The sequence below is a fragment of the Poecilia latipinna genome, unplaced genomic scaffold, assembly GCF_001443285.1.
Source record: "Poecilia latipinna isolate Pla-1442-1.1 unplaced genomic scaffold, P_latipinna-1.0 Scaffold15, whole genome shotgun sequence".
Classification (NCBI taxonomy): domain Eukaryota; kingdom Metazoa; phylum Chordata; class Actinopteri; order Cyprinodontiformes; family Poeciliidae; genus Poecilia; species Poecilia latipinna.
Window position 1 is genome coordinate 186160 of NW_015112631.1, and position 12107 is coordinate 198266.

Here is a 12107-nt window from a genome sequence, read left to right on the forward strand (position 1 = left end):
ATAGGGGATTCAGAGTCCCGTCGACAGTCTTTAGTCATAGGGGATTTAGAGTCCCGTCGACAGTCTTTAGTCATAGGGGATTCAGATTTCCGTCGACAGTCTTTCGATGTAGGGGGTTTAGAGTCCCGTCGACAGTCTTTTGATGTAGGGGGTTCAGATTTCCGTCGACAGTCTTTCAACGTAGAGGGTTTGGTTATTCACACAGACGTGGCCCATTGTAATCTTGTTTCAGAAGAAGATGAATCAGTCGAACCGGAAGACCAGGGTGCAACTGAACCGGTAGTCAGTGAAGACGAAACCCCAGAGTTAACACGGAAAACATACACAGAATTTCGACAGTCATCTATGACACCTGTGGAGTTTTTTACACAAACATCCGTAAAAAGCGTAGTCTCCAAGATGTCCTACAAAGTGTATTCTGACCAAACTGTAGAGACGGCCCAGTGCCTTCCAGGTTTTATACAGGTGCATCCTTACAATCTTGTTTCGAAAAATCAAAAACCGGAGCACCCTGAAAGCCAACAGCCAAATAAATACCTGACAAATGTGAACGTCTGATCTGGTTTTGGAAGATCTGGAATGGAGCATGCAATCGTAATTCGCTGAATGGTGCTTCATTTTGACGTTTGGCAAACGTCTGCAAACATTCGCTGAACATTCTGGACAACGTTCAGTTGCATTTAAAGATTTATTGTCATTTCACTAAAACAGTGAAACTAAATTAAGAATGCAACTCTATGGGACCAGTTAAAACATTCAAAGAAATTGGGTCATTAAAAGGGACGTTGTCTGAATATTCCTTGCCAGCTGAGCCCAAAATCACAAATTCGGTTCAAATGATTACTCCAAATTCCCCCTGCATGGATGGATGGATGGACGGATGGATGGATGGTTAAAAAGTAGGGGCGCACAGTGGAGCATTTCTTCATGACACAAACGTTTTGCTCCATGTGCATGTTTGGGTTCCTCCTGGAGACAGGCTTCCCCCACAAGATCCAAAATCTCAAATGATTCAATTGATTACTCTAAATTGTCCCAAATGGATCGATGGTTGGCTAAAAAGTAGGGCTGCATGGTGGGGTCTTTCTGCCTTAGATATGCATTTTGTCTGCTGTGCATGCGCGGGTTCACTCTGGGTGCTCCGGCTTCCCCCGCAACCCAGCTAGCAAGCGAATGTTCAGACGACGTTCAATGAACGTTGAATCAGGAGTTCAGGAATTGAGGTTCCCCGAATGATGATCCAACATTTACCCACTGTGGGAAAGAAAATGTTTTTAATCAGCTTTTATATTGTATAATTCTTTATGGCTGTTTTTTTTTTTATCAATTCTTTATGTGTTTGTCTTGTTATAAATTGTGTGGTCTTCTGACATTCTCACAATGTCTGTTGGACACTGTTACTACTACTTCCCTTCAGGGTTGGACAATATGACCTAAAATAAGTATTATTTGATATATTGAGCAGTCTACCTCTATAACAATAAATGGATGTTAATAGTGCTAATGTGGCATTAAGGAGTTTTGGGGGGCATTGCCCACCCATTGCTCAAAAAAGCTGTTTTTTTGGGGGACTGTATGTTGTTTTTATGACGTTTTATTTTTATGTTTTTATGATGTAAGAAACTTTAAACTGCCTTGTTGCTAAAATGTGCTATAAAAATAAACTTGACTGAATGATTTTACCTAGAAATGGCTAACTTCCTATTATTCCTATACTGATTTGTTACAATAGGAGCTTCTGCACTTCCTGTATCCTTGTTCTCTGTCTCTTGCCTTTTTTTCCGCCGTTAAAACTGTTTAACCTATTAACATGTTGTAATGGGTTTTTCCGAGCTGCCTTTAAACGCAACATGAGTGAAGATGCTCCCACAGGTTTTACAGCTGTGAGGCAGACATGTTGCTGCACGCCATGTGTGTTAGAGTCATAGCAGCAAACTAGCAAAAGGCAAAGAACTTTGTAAGGAAGTTGAGTTACGCTGTTTGATGCAGATAAATAAAAATAAACGTAAAGGTAATTTTATTTTTATAGCACATTTTCAGCAACAAGGCAATACAAAGTACTTAAACATGAAAATGTTAACTAAATGGTTACATCCATGCCAACATGGTTTCCCCCTTGTGTTTTATAAGCCTGGCGGGCCACCAGGCTTTATTTGCACCCCATCAGGCTAAGCATTGTTAGTTTATTTATTATAGGTTTTTTATATGCCAGCAACAGTGATAGCAAAGTCGAGTTGAAGATCTCTTTGTCATGATCCTGGTTTTTCTCTGAGTTTTTTGTTAATTTCCTCCACCTCTGGTGTTAATTGTTATCCTTTATTGCTGCAGCTGTTTTGGTTTCTTGATTATCTCCCCTTGTGTATTTAAATTCATCTGTGTTTCTTTGTTTTCGTGGGATCCTTCTGTCACGAGACACCATTGGTAGGATGAGGAAGACCAGGTAAGTCAAAAAGGTTCTTCTTTAATGAAAGCAGAACTGTGAGCACCACCATATGCGAGAGTTCTGGTTTCATTGAAGCAGAACCTTTTTGACTTACCTGGTTGTCTATCTGCTCGTCCTACCAATGGCGTCTCGTGACACTCTTTAGTGAAACATAGTATTGTCAGCATGTGAACACAAGCTAACAACTTCATAGAACAAAGTGAAAATTCACAGACGAAGAATGAAAACATCTAAAAAAGTGTTTCACATAAAAACATGGTAGGACGCTGGACAATTTTCTGTTTTTTATGTTGGTAGTTGTGGTTACATTTACTTGACTAATGTTTTTGGGGAGGGAAAGTACGCATAAGACTTTTACTGAATTGTACTCTTTACTTTTACTTGAATAATATTATGAACCATTGCTACTCTTACTTTAGTAGATTTTTTTTTGCATTGAAAAAAACCGACTTCAAAGATCTTATAGATTTCTCCAATCCATGAGCTAATATTTATGTTAATCTTAGCTACTCAATATTTTCTACATATCACTTTTTACATCATTATTGTTTATATTGTATTAATTAACATGGGCATTTTATTTGAAAGGTTACAAGTAAAACCTTTCAAAATACATAACCGTTTGCTTATGTCCTCTGGAGCAGTGTCTGGCTAACACTACTTTTACAAGTTTATAAGTAAAAACAACTTAACTTCCATTGTCCTTGCTGAATCCAAAATGATTCAACAAGCCAAACAACTGATGACGATGAACTTCTCCTTTTCCTCCTGGACCGATCTCATGTTGTCGCTTATTAACTTAAGCCACGCCCCCTGTCCATTTACTCTTCAAAAATAAAAATTCACGTCATGTTTCATCATAATCTCGTATCGCTCCTTTTCTCGGGCGACGAAATGTCCAGGTTTTAATTGTTCCTCACAGGAGTCATTGGTTAAACAGACTTGCCGTTTGGTAAAGTCGTTTCTTTCACTTCCTGTTACAGACTGGAAAGGGTCACGTGACTACAGTCTGTACACGTAACGCAGCGTCTTAAAGGGACATGAACATAGCCAAATGTTACTCAGCACGGACAAAAATGACGTTTCTTTTCTTTCTTTTATTTTATTAAAAAAAACACTGAAAATATGGCTAATGTCCGGGCCCTTTATACCCAAATAATAAAGCTCGTGATAATTTAACTTTACAGCACAGACATGTCCGCAACAGCGGAGCTTACAAGTTTCATCACCACAGAGAGCGACTATGTCATTTTGAAATCCATCTGACATGAAGTACAACAAACCAAGAGAAACAACAGAAACATCAAGCTACTGGTCACTAATGATGAAACAACACACATTCAAATCAGTTCAGAACCACGGATAGGATCGGATCATTTTGACACTTTATCCATTTCAACTCAGAGCCTGAAGCAGCTAGCAACTGCTGAAGCTAGGTTTATTGTTCTCTTTATCTTTACTTTAATTTCTTTTTATTTCTCTTTCTCACTGTTTATGTTTTTATCTTTTTTCTAAATCTCTCTCTTTCTCATTGTTTATTCAATGTCACATGCTGTTTTTATTTTAATTATGTAAAGCACTTTGAAATGCCTTGCTGCTGAAATGTGCTATACAAATGAAATTTGATTGATTGACTGATTGATTGTTGAAGCGTTAAAACGAGCACGCAGCAGCGCGCGTTGAAGCGGGTACGCAGCGGCACGCGCCGCATGCGCAGTGTGTCACAGCAGCTCGTGCGCCTCTGGATGTTTGTAACTCGGCGCGGATCGCGCGCGCCACCGTTCACACAAACTGGACGATCTGGAAGATGGTCTTCCAGGCGGCTACAGTGTAAACCTCAGCTATAAACGCCATACTGCGGTCTTCGCTTAAAAACACGCTCAACCCGAACTGTCAAAGCGCGTCTATAACTGAGCCTTCAGTCCCTGACATCACCGCTGTACCACCGACAGAGAGAAATGGGGATGTAAGCTCGGCGACTGGGCTGATACAGTTCACAGTCAGTCTACAGATAACTCACGCTTTGTGAATCATGTCAGACTTGTTACCTGTAACTAGTCCTGCTCCTTTGCTGGGCTGGTAGTTTTGGTGGGTCTGAATCGCTGCCAACAAAAAAAACTCCGATTCATCTCCAAGACGAGGAACAAAATATGCGTCCAGTTTTTGTCTTTTCCTTCCTCTTTCTTCCATCCTTTTCTCTTTGCCGCTCCATTCATGTTAACTTAGTCCATAAGAATGCTCTAGCTAGTTTGCCATCTGTTGCCAAGAGACTGATGATGACGTCCCTGCTGCAATTTCACAAATACCATACTCAACGGGACAGGGCCCGTCTTCGCCAGCTCTCAAAACACGTGATAAAAACTTTAATTCCTGACGTCATATTTTGCCTCCCATCCGGGCCCCCTCTAGGCCCGGCCAGGGGCCCTCCACCCCCAGACTCCCCCCCCTTTGTAGCTCCGCCCCTGTTTCAAAGTGTAATAATTACACAAGAATCTAGACCAAAAGTATTTGGTCTAGATTCCAGATTGTTTTTGCAGTGAAGGAAATGTCTTAAAATACACAGAATCTTACCAAGTGTTTTGGTCTAGTTTCTGAAATATTGTAATACTTGAAATAAGACTTGCAAACAACTTTTCAGCAAGATATAGGCACATTGATTTAAGTCAATCATATTGATTAAAAAGTACTAGTTCCAATGACATGGGAAAGACATTTTTATCATGTTATAAGTGAAATAATCTAGGAAATAGTATGTTTCCTTCTGTTTTAAAGAATTATTTACTTACTTACTTATCAGTTTTGTCTTATTTCAAATGTAAGATATTTGAAGCTACTAGACCAAAAATACTGTGTTTTGAAGTGAGAAGGGGATTTTGTTCAGCCTAGAAATGAACAATACCGTCCAGATGAATGTGCGCTGTGCTAAAGGTGAGTCACGTGGTTCAGTGCAAAAACAGCCGCTCTGCTACAAAAACCCCTCAGAGAGACGCAGGGTTCAGTCTGGGCTGCAGGCAGTGGAGAGCGCCATGGAGTTTTCCGCAACATTTCTCCTGTCGGTGCTGATCGTAGCTCTTCTCTGGTTCTTTTCTGGTAAAAACACCCAGAAGTACCGTTTGCCTCCTGGACCCAGTCCGCTGCCTCTCATAGGAAATCTGCTGCAGCTGAAAAAGGCAGCGCCGTTTAAAAGCTTCCTGGAGGTGAGTTTGTGATTAAAAGGAATCTGCAGTGTGCGCACAGGGCTTGTTTATTCCACAGTTACAACAACAACAACAACATAAAAATGTTAATGTATTCTGTTGGGAGTTTAATCTACTGGACTAGCGTCCTATAATCAGAGTTGGGACATTCCCATATGTTTCCGGAGAAAATGCAATGCGAAAACCACGCAAATATATTTACAAACAGCGCACAAACTGCAGCAGTTAGATAAAAAAAAAAAAATTGGACACATTGCACCTAACAGCAACATAAAAATGTAAATAATATGCAGGAAAAGAGACAAAAGATCATATTCTAGGTAGAAAAGAGATTAATATTGGAGGAATTTGGAACACAAGTAACATTTAATTTAATTTTATAAGTATTTCACAAGGAAATTCAAATTATAAAATTATCCACATTTTAATTAGTTTTTTAGAAACTCTACCATATCAATAGGTGGCTGGCGGTAATATCGTTTCTCCCCAAACGCCAATATAAATCAAGAAAAAGAAGAACTGCAACAGTTCGAGCATTGAACATAGTTTATTCTGTGTTTGGAGTCATTTTTTAAAATATATTTGTAGATAAACAACACAAGAATGACTTCAGTGAACTGCTGAATCATGTTGCGTACATATTTATTAATACCCTGGTAAAATACACACTTATTTTGTCATATAATGTTATTTTAACCAAAAACAGTTTCATTTGAATATTTGAATCTACAAATTTCAATTTTACAATAGTTGTCCAGCTACAAGCACAATAAACTGTTTTATATAGTCAGTAGAAAACGTCAGAAATGTGGGATTAAGATACATGTTACACACTTCAAAAATACAAAAAGCATTCTGAGAAAAAATAAATACATTTCAAGAGTAGAAGTTACGCTGGAGAACCAGCGTCAAGTTAATAAGAGTCAAACCAAAAGTCAAAATAAGAATGTATAATTAATATTTCGTTTTTCATTCAGTTCAGTAAAACCTATGGTCCTGTGATGACCTTTAACCTGGGCTGGCAGCGGGTCGTTGTTCTGGTCGGATACGACACGGTGAAGGAAGCTTTGGTGGACCAAGCAGACGACTTCACAGGCAGAGCGCCGATGCCGTTTCTGTACAGAGCCACCAGAGGATACGGTAACTTCTTCAAAAATAATCTGAAATTGCATGTAAAGGCTCTGGTAGCATTTTGCGCGACTTTTCAGCTGAACATTTCTGTTTGGCAGGTATTGGGATCAGTAACGGTGAGCGCTGGCGTCAGCTGCGGCGCTTCACTCTGTCGACTCTACGAGACTTTGGGATGGGACGGAAAGGGATGGAGGAATGGATCCAGGAGGAGAGCAAACACCTGAGGGCGCGCATGCGCACCTATAAAGGTCTTTATTGATCACATTAGTTAAATAAATTATCTAGAGAACGGAAATGTCACCAGAAATATCTGCAAAAACACAAAATCTTTCCAAACACCAAGTATCTTAGTACACTTGAAATACGTTACAAATAACTTTTTAACAAGATATAGGAGCTTGTTTCAAGTTAATAATTCCCTAATATTGATGAAAAAGTTCTAGTTCCACTGGAAGAATGTTCCACTGCGCCGTTACCTAGCAACCCCAGTCAAGCTCAGACCGTTACCTAGCAACCCAGTTCTATTTCCACTGACAGATTTATAACATGGAAAAATGCCTTCTTATATGTGAAATAATCTATCAGTGGAACAACATAATCCCAAGATTAAAAGTCAGAAATGAAAAAAAAAAAAAAAAAAAATCCATTTAAAATTAAAAATCTTTTCTGAGATTCTGAGAACACATTTTGAATTCTGATATTAAAAGTCAGCATTCTGAGAAAAAAATGCATAAATTAAATCAGTGAAATTAAATCTGAGAAAAATATTGTAATTGTGGGATTAAACATTAGAATTCTGAGAAAACAGTAATAATTCTGAAATTAAGTCTTATTTTGAGGAAAAAGTCAGAACTGTGGGGTTGAACTTCATAATTCTGAGGAAAAATTTTTAATTCTGAGACTAAAAGTTTAAAATCTCAGATTAAATGTCAGAATTCTGAGGAAAAAAGTCAACAGTTTGGGATTAAAGTTTGAAATCTGAGGAAAAACTGTCAGAATTTTTACTTTTTCCAGTTACCTAAAATTTTCTGTCACTGCAAAATAAAACAACTTTTAAAAACCCTGATAAAACTGGTTACAGAAAGGAATGTTGGAAATCATTTTAAGCAAAAAAAAAAAATAAAAAAATATTTGGCTATGTTTTTATGTTCACCTCCAGGTGAACCTTTTGACCCAACCATCTTGCTGAGCCGCACCGTGTCCAACGTGGTCTGCTGCCTGGTGTTTGGACAGCGCTTCAGCTACGAAGACAAGCACTTTGTGAATCTACTGGCTGTCATAGCTATGATCGTCAGGTTCAACAGCAGCCCTAAGGGCATGGTGAGAGCAGGCGCCTCCATAAAGGCGCCATTTAACTCATGATAGTCTGGATTAAGTGTTAGAATTCTAAGAAAAACGTCAGAGTTTTGGGATTAAAACCCAGATAATAAATATTCAGAAATTTGGGATTCAATTCTGAATTTTGAAGGAAAAGTCATAATTCCATCATTAAAAGTCAGCAATCTGATGAAAAAAAGTCAGAATATTGTGATTAAAAGGCAGAATTATGAGAATAAATATTTAGACGAATCCCTTTGATCCTCTCTAATCCCATGATTCACACTTTTTTCTCTGAATGCTGACATTTAATCCCAGAATTTAGAGAAAAATGTTGAAATTCTGGGATTAATGTCAGAATCTTGAAGGAATTTGTGAATTTTGAGATAAAATCTCAATTATCAGAAAAAAGTTTAATTTCGAGGTTAACAGTCAGCATTGTGAGAAAAATAATCTGAATTGCAGTGTTTATCTTCAGAATTATAAGAAAAAGGTCAGAACTTTGAGATTAAAATCTGACATCTGAGAAAAAAGTTCAAACTTTGAAATACAAAATCAGCAATTTTGGGTTTAAAAGTCAGAGTTATGGGATTATATGGGATTAAATTCTGAATTTTGAAGGAAAAGTCATAATTCCATTATTAAAAGTCTGCAATCTGATGAAAAAAAGATTGCTGACTTTTTTCACCAATCTTTTTTCATTTTCTATAGTTATAATTTTAACTATAGAGAAGTTAAAATTATGAGATTTAAATGTCTGAATTCAGAGAAAAAAAGTTTGATTTCTGAGATTAAAATTCAGCATTCTGCTACTGAAAGTCAAAATCCTGTCCACTTACCACAACCACAGCATAAAGACTCTTTTACACTCATTTTATAATCTAAAGAATCAAGTACTAACTTTATTCTGTTAAACTTTCCCATTTATGATGAGTTGTGGATTAAATCTGCTGCGTTTCCCCCTCAGATGTACAACATCTTCCCGTGGCTCATGGAGCGACTTCCTGGCAAGCAGCACGCCATTTTTGGAAAGATCGAGGAGATCCGAGACTTTGTCAAGACGAAGATCCAAGAACACAGAGACAGTCTGGATCCCAGCTCTCCCAGAGACTTCATCGACTGCTTCCTCATCCGGGTTCATGAGGTCGGGAAGACGAGGAAGATTTCCTGTTTCTATAAACCAAATCAACCAAAAGCTACATGGAACATTTACTTCTGGTGTTTATTTCCTTCCAAACGTCGTTGTGTATTAAACCTGACTAGAAATATTACCACTCTTATCATATTATCTCGACTTTATTAGCCTTGTAATATTACTAATTTATTCTCAAATTACAGAATTTATTCTGAAAATATTTTGTCTTTATTCTCAAACAACTTTGTGCTTGTAATTTATTCTTATGCTCTTATGACTATAGTCATACAACTATTCTCAAAATAGTGATACAATTTTTATATTATGACTTTGTCCTAAATTTTTACTTTATTCTCATATTGTTTTGACTTTATTCTTTTATGACTTTATTTTTGTAGAATTATTACTTTTTTCTTGTATCCTAACCCTAAAGTCATAATTTGAAGGATGGAATGAGTTTTAACACACACTAATCACCTTGTAGTCTCAAGAAAACTATCAGGAAATTAATTCATCTTGAGAAAACTGTTAAAATAGGCAGTTACAAGTGTTTTCATAGGGCTCTCCAGTATTGGTGGGTTTTGGCCATTTGCTGCTAAAAGCTCATTTTTTGTGTAAAAAGCATCTTTGTTCTGTCGTCACAGCTTCTTTTAAGTTCCTCCAAGGTTCAGACGATAACATTCAGGATCTTCTGTTCTCTCCAGGAAAAGGAAAATCCCTCCACTGAGTTCCACTACGACAACTTGGTGGCTACCGTGATGAATTTGTTCCTGGCGGGAACAGAAACCACCAGCTCCACCATCAGACACGCGCTGAGTGTGCTGATCAAACACAGAAACATTCAGGGTAAACAGAGACTTTACTAACAAAATATTACAACTTTATTATCAGAAATTTAATATCAAAATATCAGGACTTTATTATTGATTGTTTTGACTTTATAATCAACATATTATCATTTTATTGAAATATTAGGAGCTTGTAGAAAGTGAATAATTCCTTAATACTGATGAAAAAGTATTACTGGCAGATTATTTGACTTATACTAACATTTTTTCCATGTTATGAGTGAAATAATCTGGCAGTGGAACTAGAATTTGGTTGCTAGGAGACGGACCAGGTTTTGCTTGGGTTGCTAGGTAATGGCAAAGTTCCCGTTCTTAGCAAAACTTCTTCATCGATACTGAGGAATTATGGACTTATAAACAAGCTCCTATTTTCCTGAAAAGTTACTTACAAGTTAGTTTTCTCTAATTTCAAGTGTACTAAGACATTTCCACTAGAAACTAGACCAAAAATACTTGGTAATCTCTGTGTTTTTGACAGTGTGGTGGCTACTCTTTCGTCTTCTCCAGAAAAAATGCAGGAGGAGATTGACTCTGTGATTGGACGGGAACGGTGCCCCAACATGGAGGATCGGAAATCCCTGCCGTTTTCGGACGCCGTCATTCATGAAATTCAGCGTTTTCTGGACATCGTCCCCCTCAGTCTCCCTCACTACGCGCTGCAGGACGTCTCATTCAGGGGTTACACCATCCCAAAGGTGAGCCACAGTTAAGCAGTTAGTTCTGATCATTGGTTCTCAAAGGTGAGCCAGCAAGGACTATAAACAGGAAAATTTCTTAAGACCAATTTACTATTGAAATTTCCCATTAACATTGATTTATTGAAATGGCTACCAATTCAAGTTATGGGCTGTTTAAATTATAACTTGTTAAGATGCTTTATTTTTAAGCCTTTTTTAATTTTGGCGTATTCTGGATGACCAAGAACAAATAAGTAGATAGAAATGAATATCTGGGAAGTATCATAACTTAGACTTAACACTTAAAGCACCAATGTTTATGTAGAAAAATATTCAGATGTTATTTTGTGGTTTTAAACGCTCCATATTGAAGACAATCAGAAATAAAAGCATAACTTTCTTTCTTTTTCTGTTCTCTCTTCTGTTCTCGGCTTCCACACAGAGCTGGTCCACTTGCTCAGCCCCTCCCTCCCTTTTCAAACTCTTCTAATTAACTAAAAGTTAAAGAGCTAAATATGAATGAGATGTTTGCTACCTTTGACAAAAAAGCTTAAGTCTATGAAAGCAGTGTAGCAGTTTAGCTAATGAGGTAGCTCATCATGATTCAGCCAAAGTAAGAAATTAACGAACTGCAGTTGTTGATTGATGTGTTTCTTCTTATTGAGCAGGGAAGGTAAATAAAATGTTTACTTGTCTTTTGCATTAAGAATTTACTTACCGGAAGGTTGTTTGTTAATGCTGCAGAGCCACAGCTAACAGCTAGTAGCCAGCTACTCACTTCTGAGACTGTACTGTGTGTTGCTCCTCCTACTCTGGACTGAACCATTGTTCTAATAACGGTAGGGGAGGCCTAACAAGTAATTCTTATTTTTTTTCTGAGAAAAATGGCAGATTTAGTTCATTCTTTGTTTCTTCTGCCTTTTCATGTTGATATTATTGAAATGCAAATGTTTCTTGAAGGATTTTTTTTGGGGGGAGGGGGGGGGGGATTCTAGACTTTTCCAATATTGGGAGGGAGTCCAGACCTCAGACCCCCCGGGATTTGCGCCTATGAGTGTGGTGCTAATAATGCAGAGGTCAACGGTTCATTTCCCTAACTGGCCAATTCAAATCTAAGAACATCAACACATATAAAAGGCTGAAAAATCTAATATTATGCATGTTGATTTTGAAAAATATTAGAATAAAAACATTTTAATCAAATGAATTGTGTTAAAATTATGTACATTATTTAATCCATGGAAACTCATCATTATCTTCAACGCTCAGAGTGTGGTACTAATAATCCTGAGATCATGGGTCAAACGTGATAACCACTACACTACAGAAACTGAAGTTCCCTTTGTTTCAGTTTGAGGT

At 37.6% G+C, this 12107-nt stretch overlaps 1 protein-coding gene across 1 annotated transcript in view; it reads left to right on the top strand.

Moving 5' to 3' along the window:
* Positions 1-5432: 5432 nt before the first annotated feature.
* LOC106947480 (cytochrome P450 2G1-like) overlaps positions 5433-12107 on the top strand; it is a 19155-nt gene continuing 12480 nt past the window's right edge. The window contains exons 1-7 of the mRNA XM_015032507.1: positions 5433-5640; positions 6618-6780; positions 6870-7019; positions 7931-8091; positions 9056-9232; positions 9928-10069; positions 10579-10766. Of these exons, the coding sequence (XP_014887993.1) occupies positions 5470-5640; positions 6618-6780; positions 6870-7019; positions 7931-8091; positions 9056-9232; positions 9928-10069; positions 10579-10766 (1152 nt within the window). The 5' untranslated portion in view covers positions 5433-5469. The remainder of the gene's footprint in view (positions 5641-6617; positions 6781-6869; positions 7020-7930; positions 8092-9055; positions 9233-9927; positions 10070-10578; positions 10767-12107) is intronic.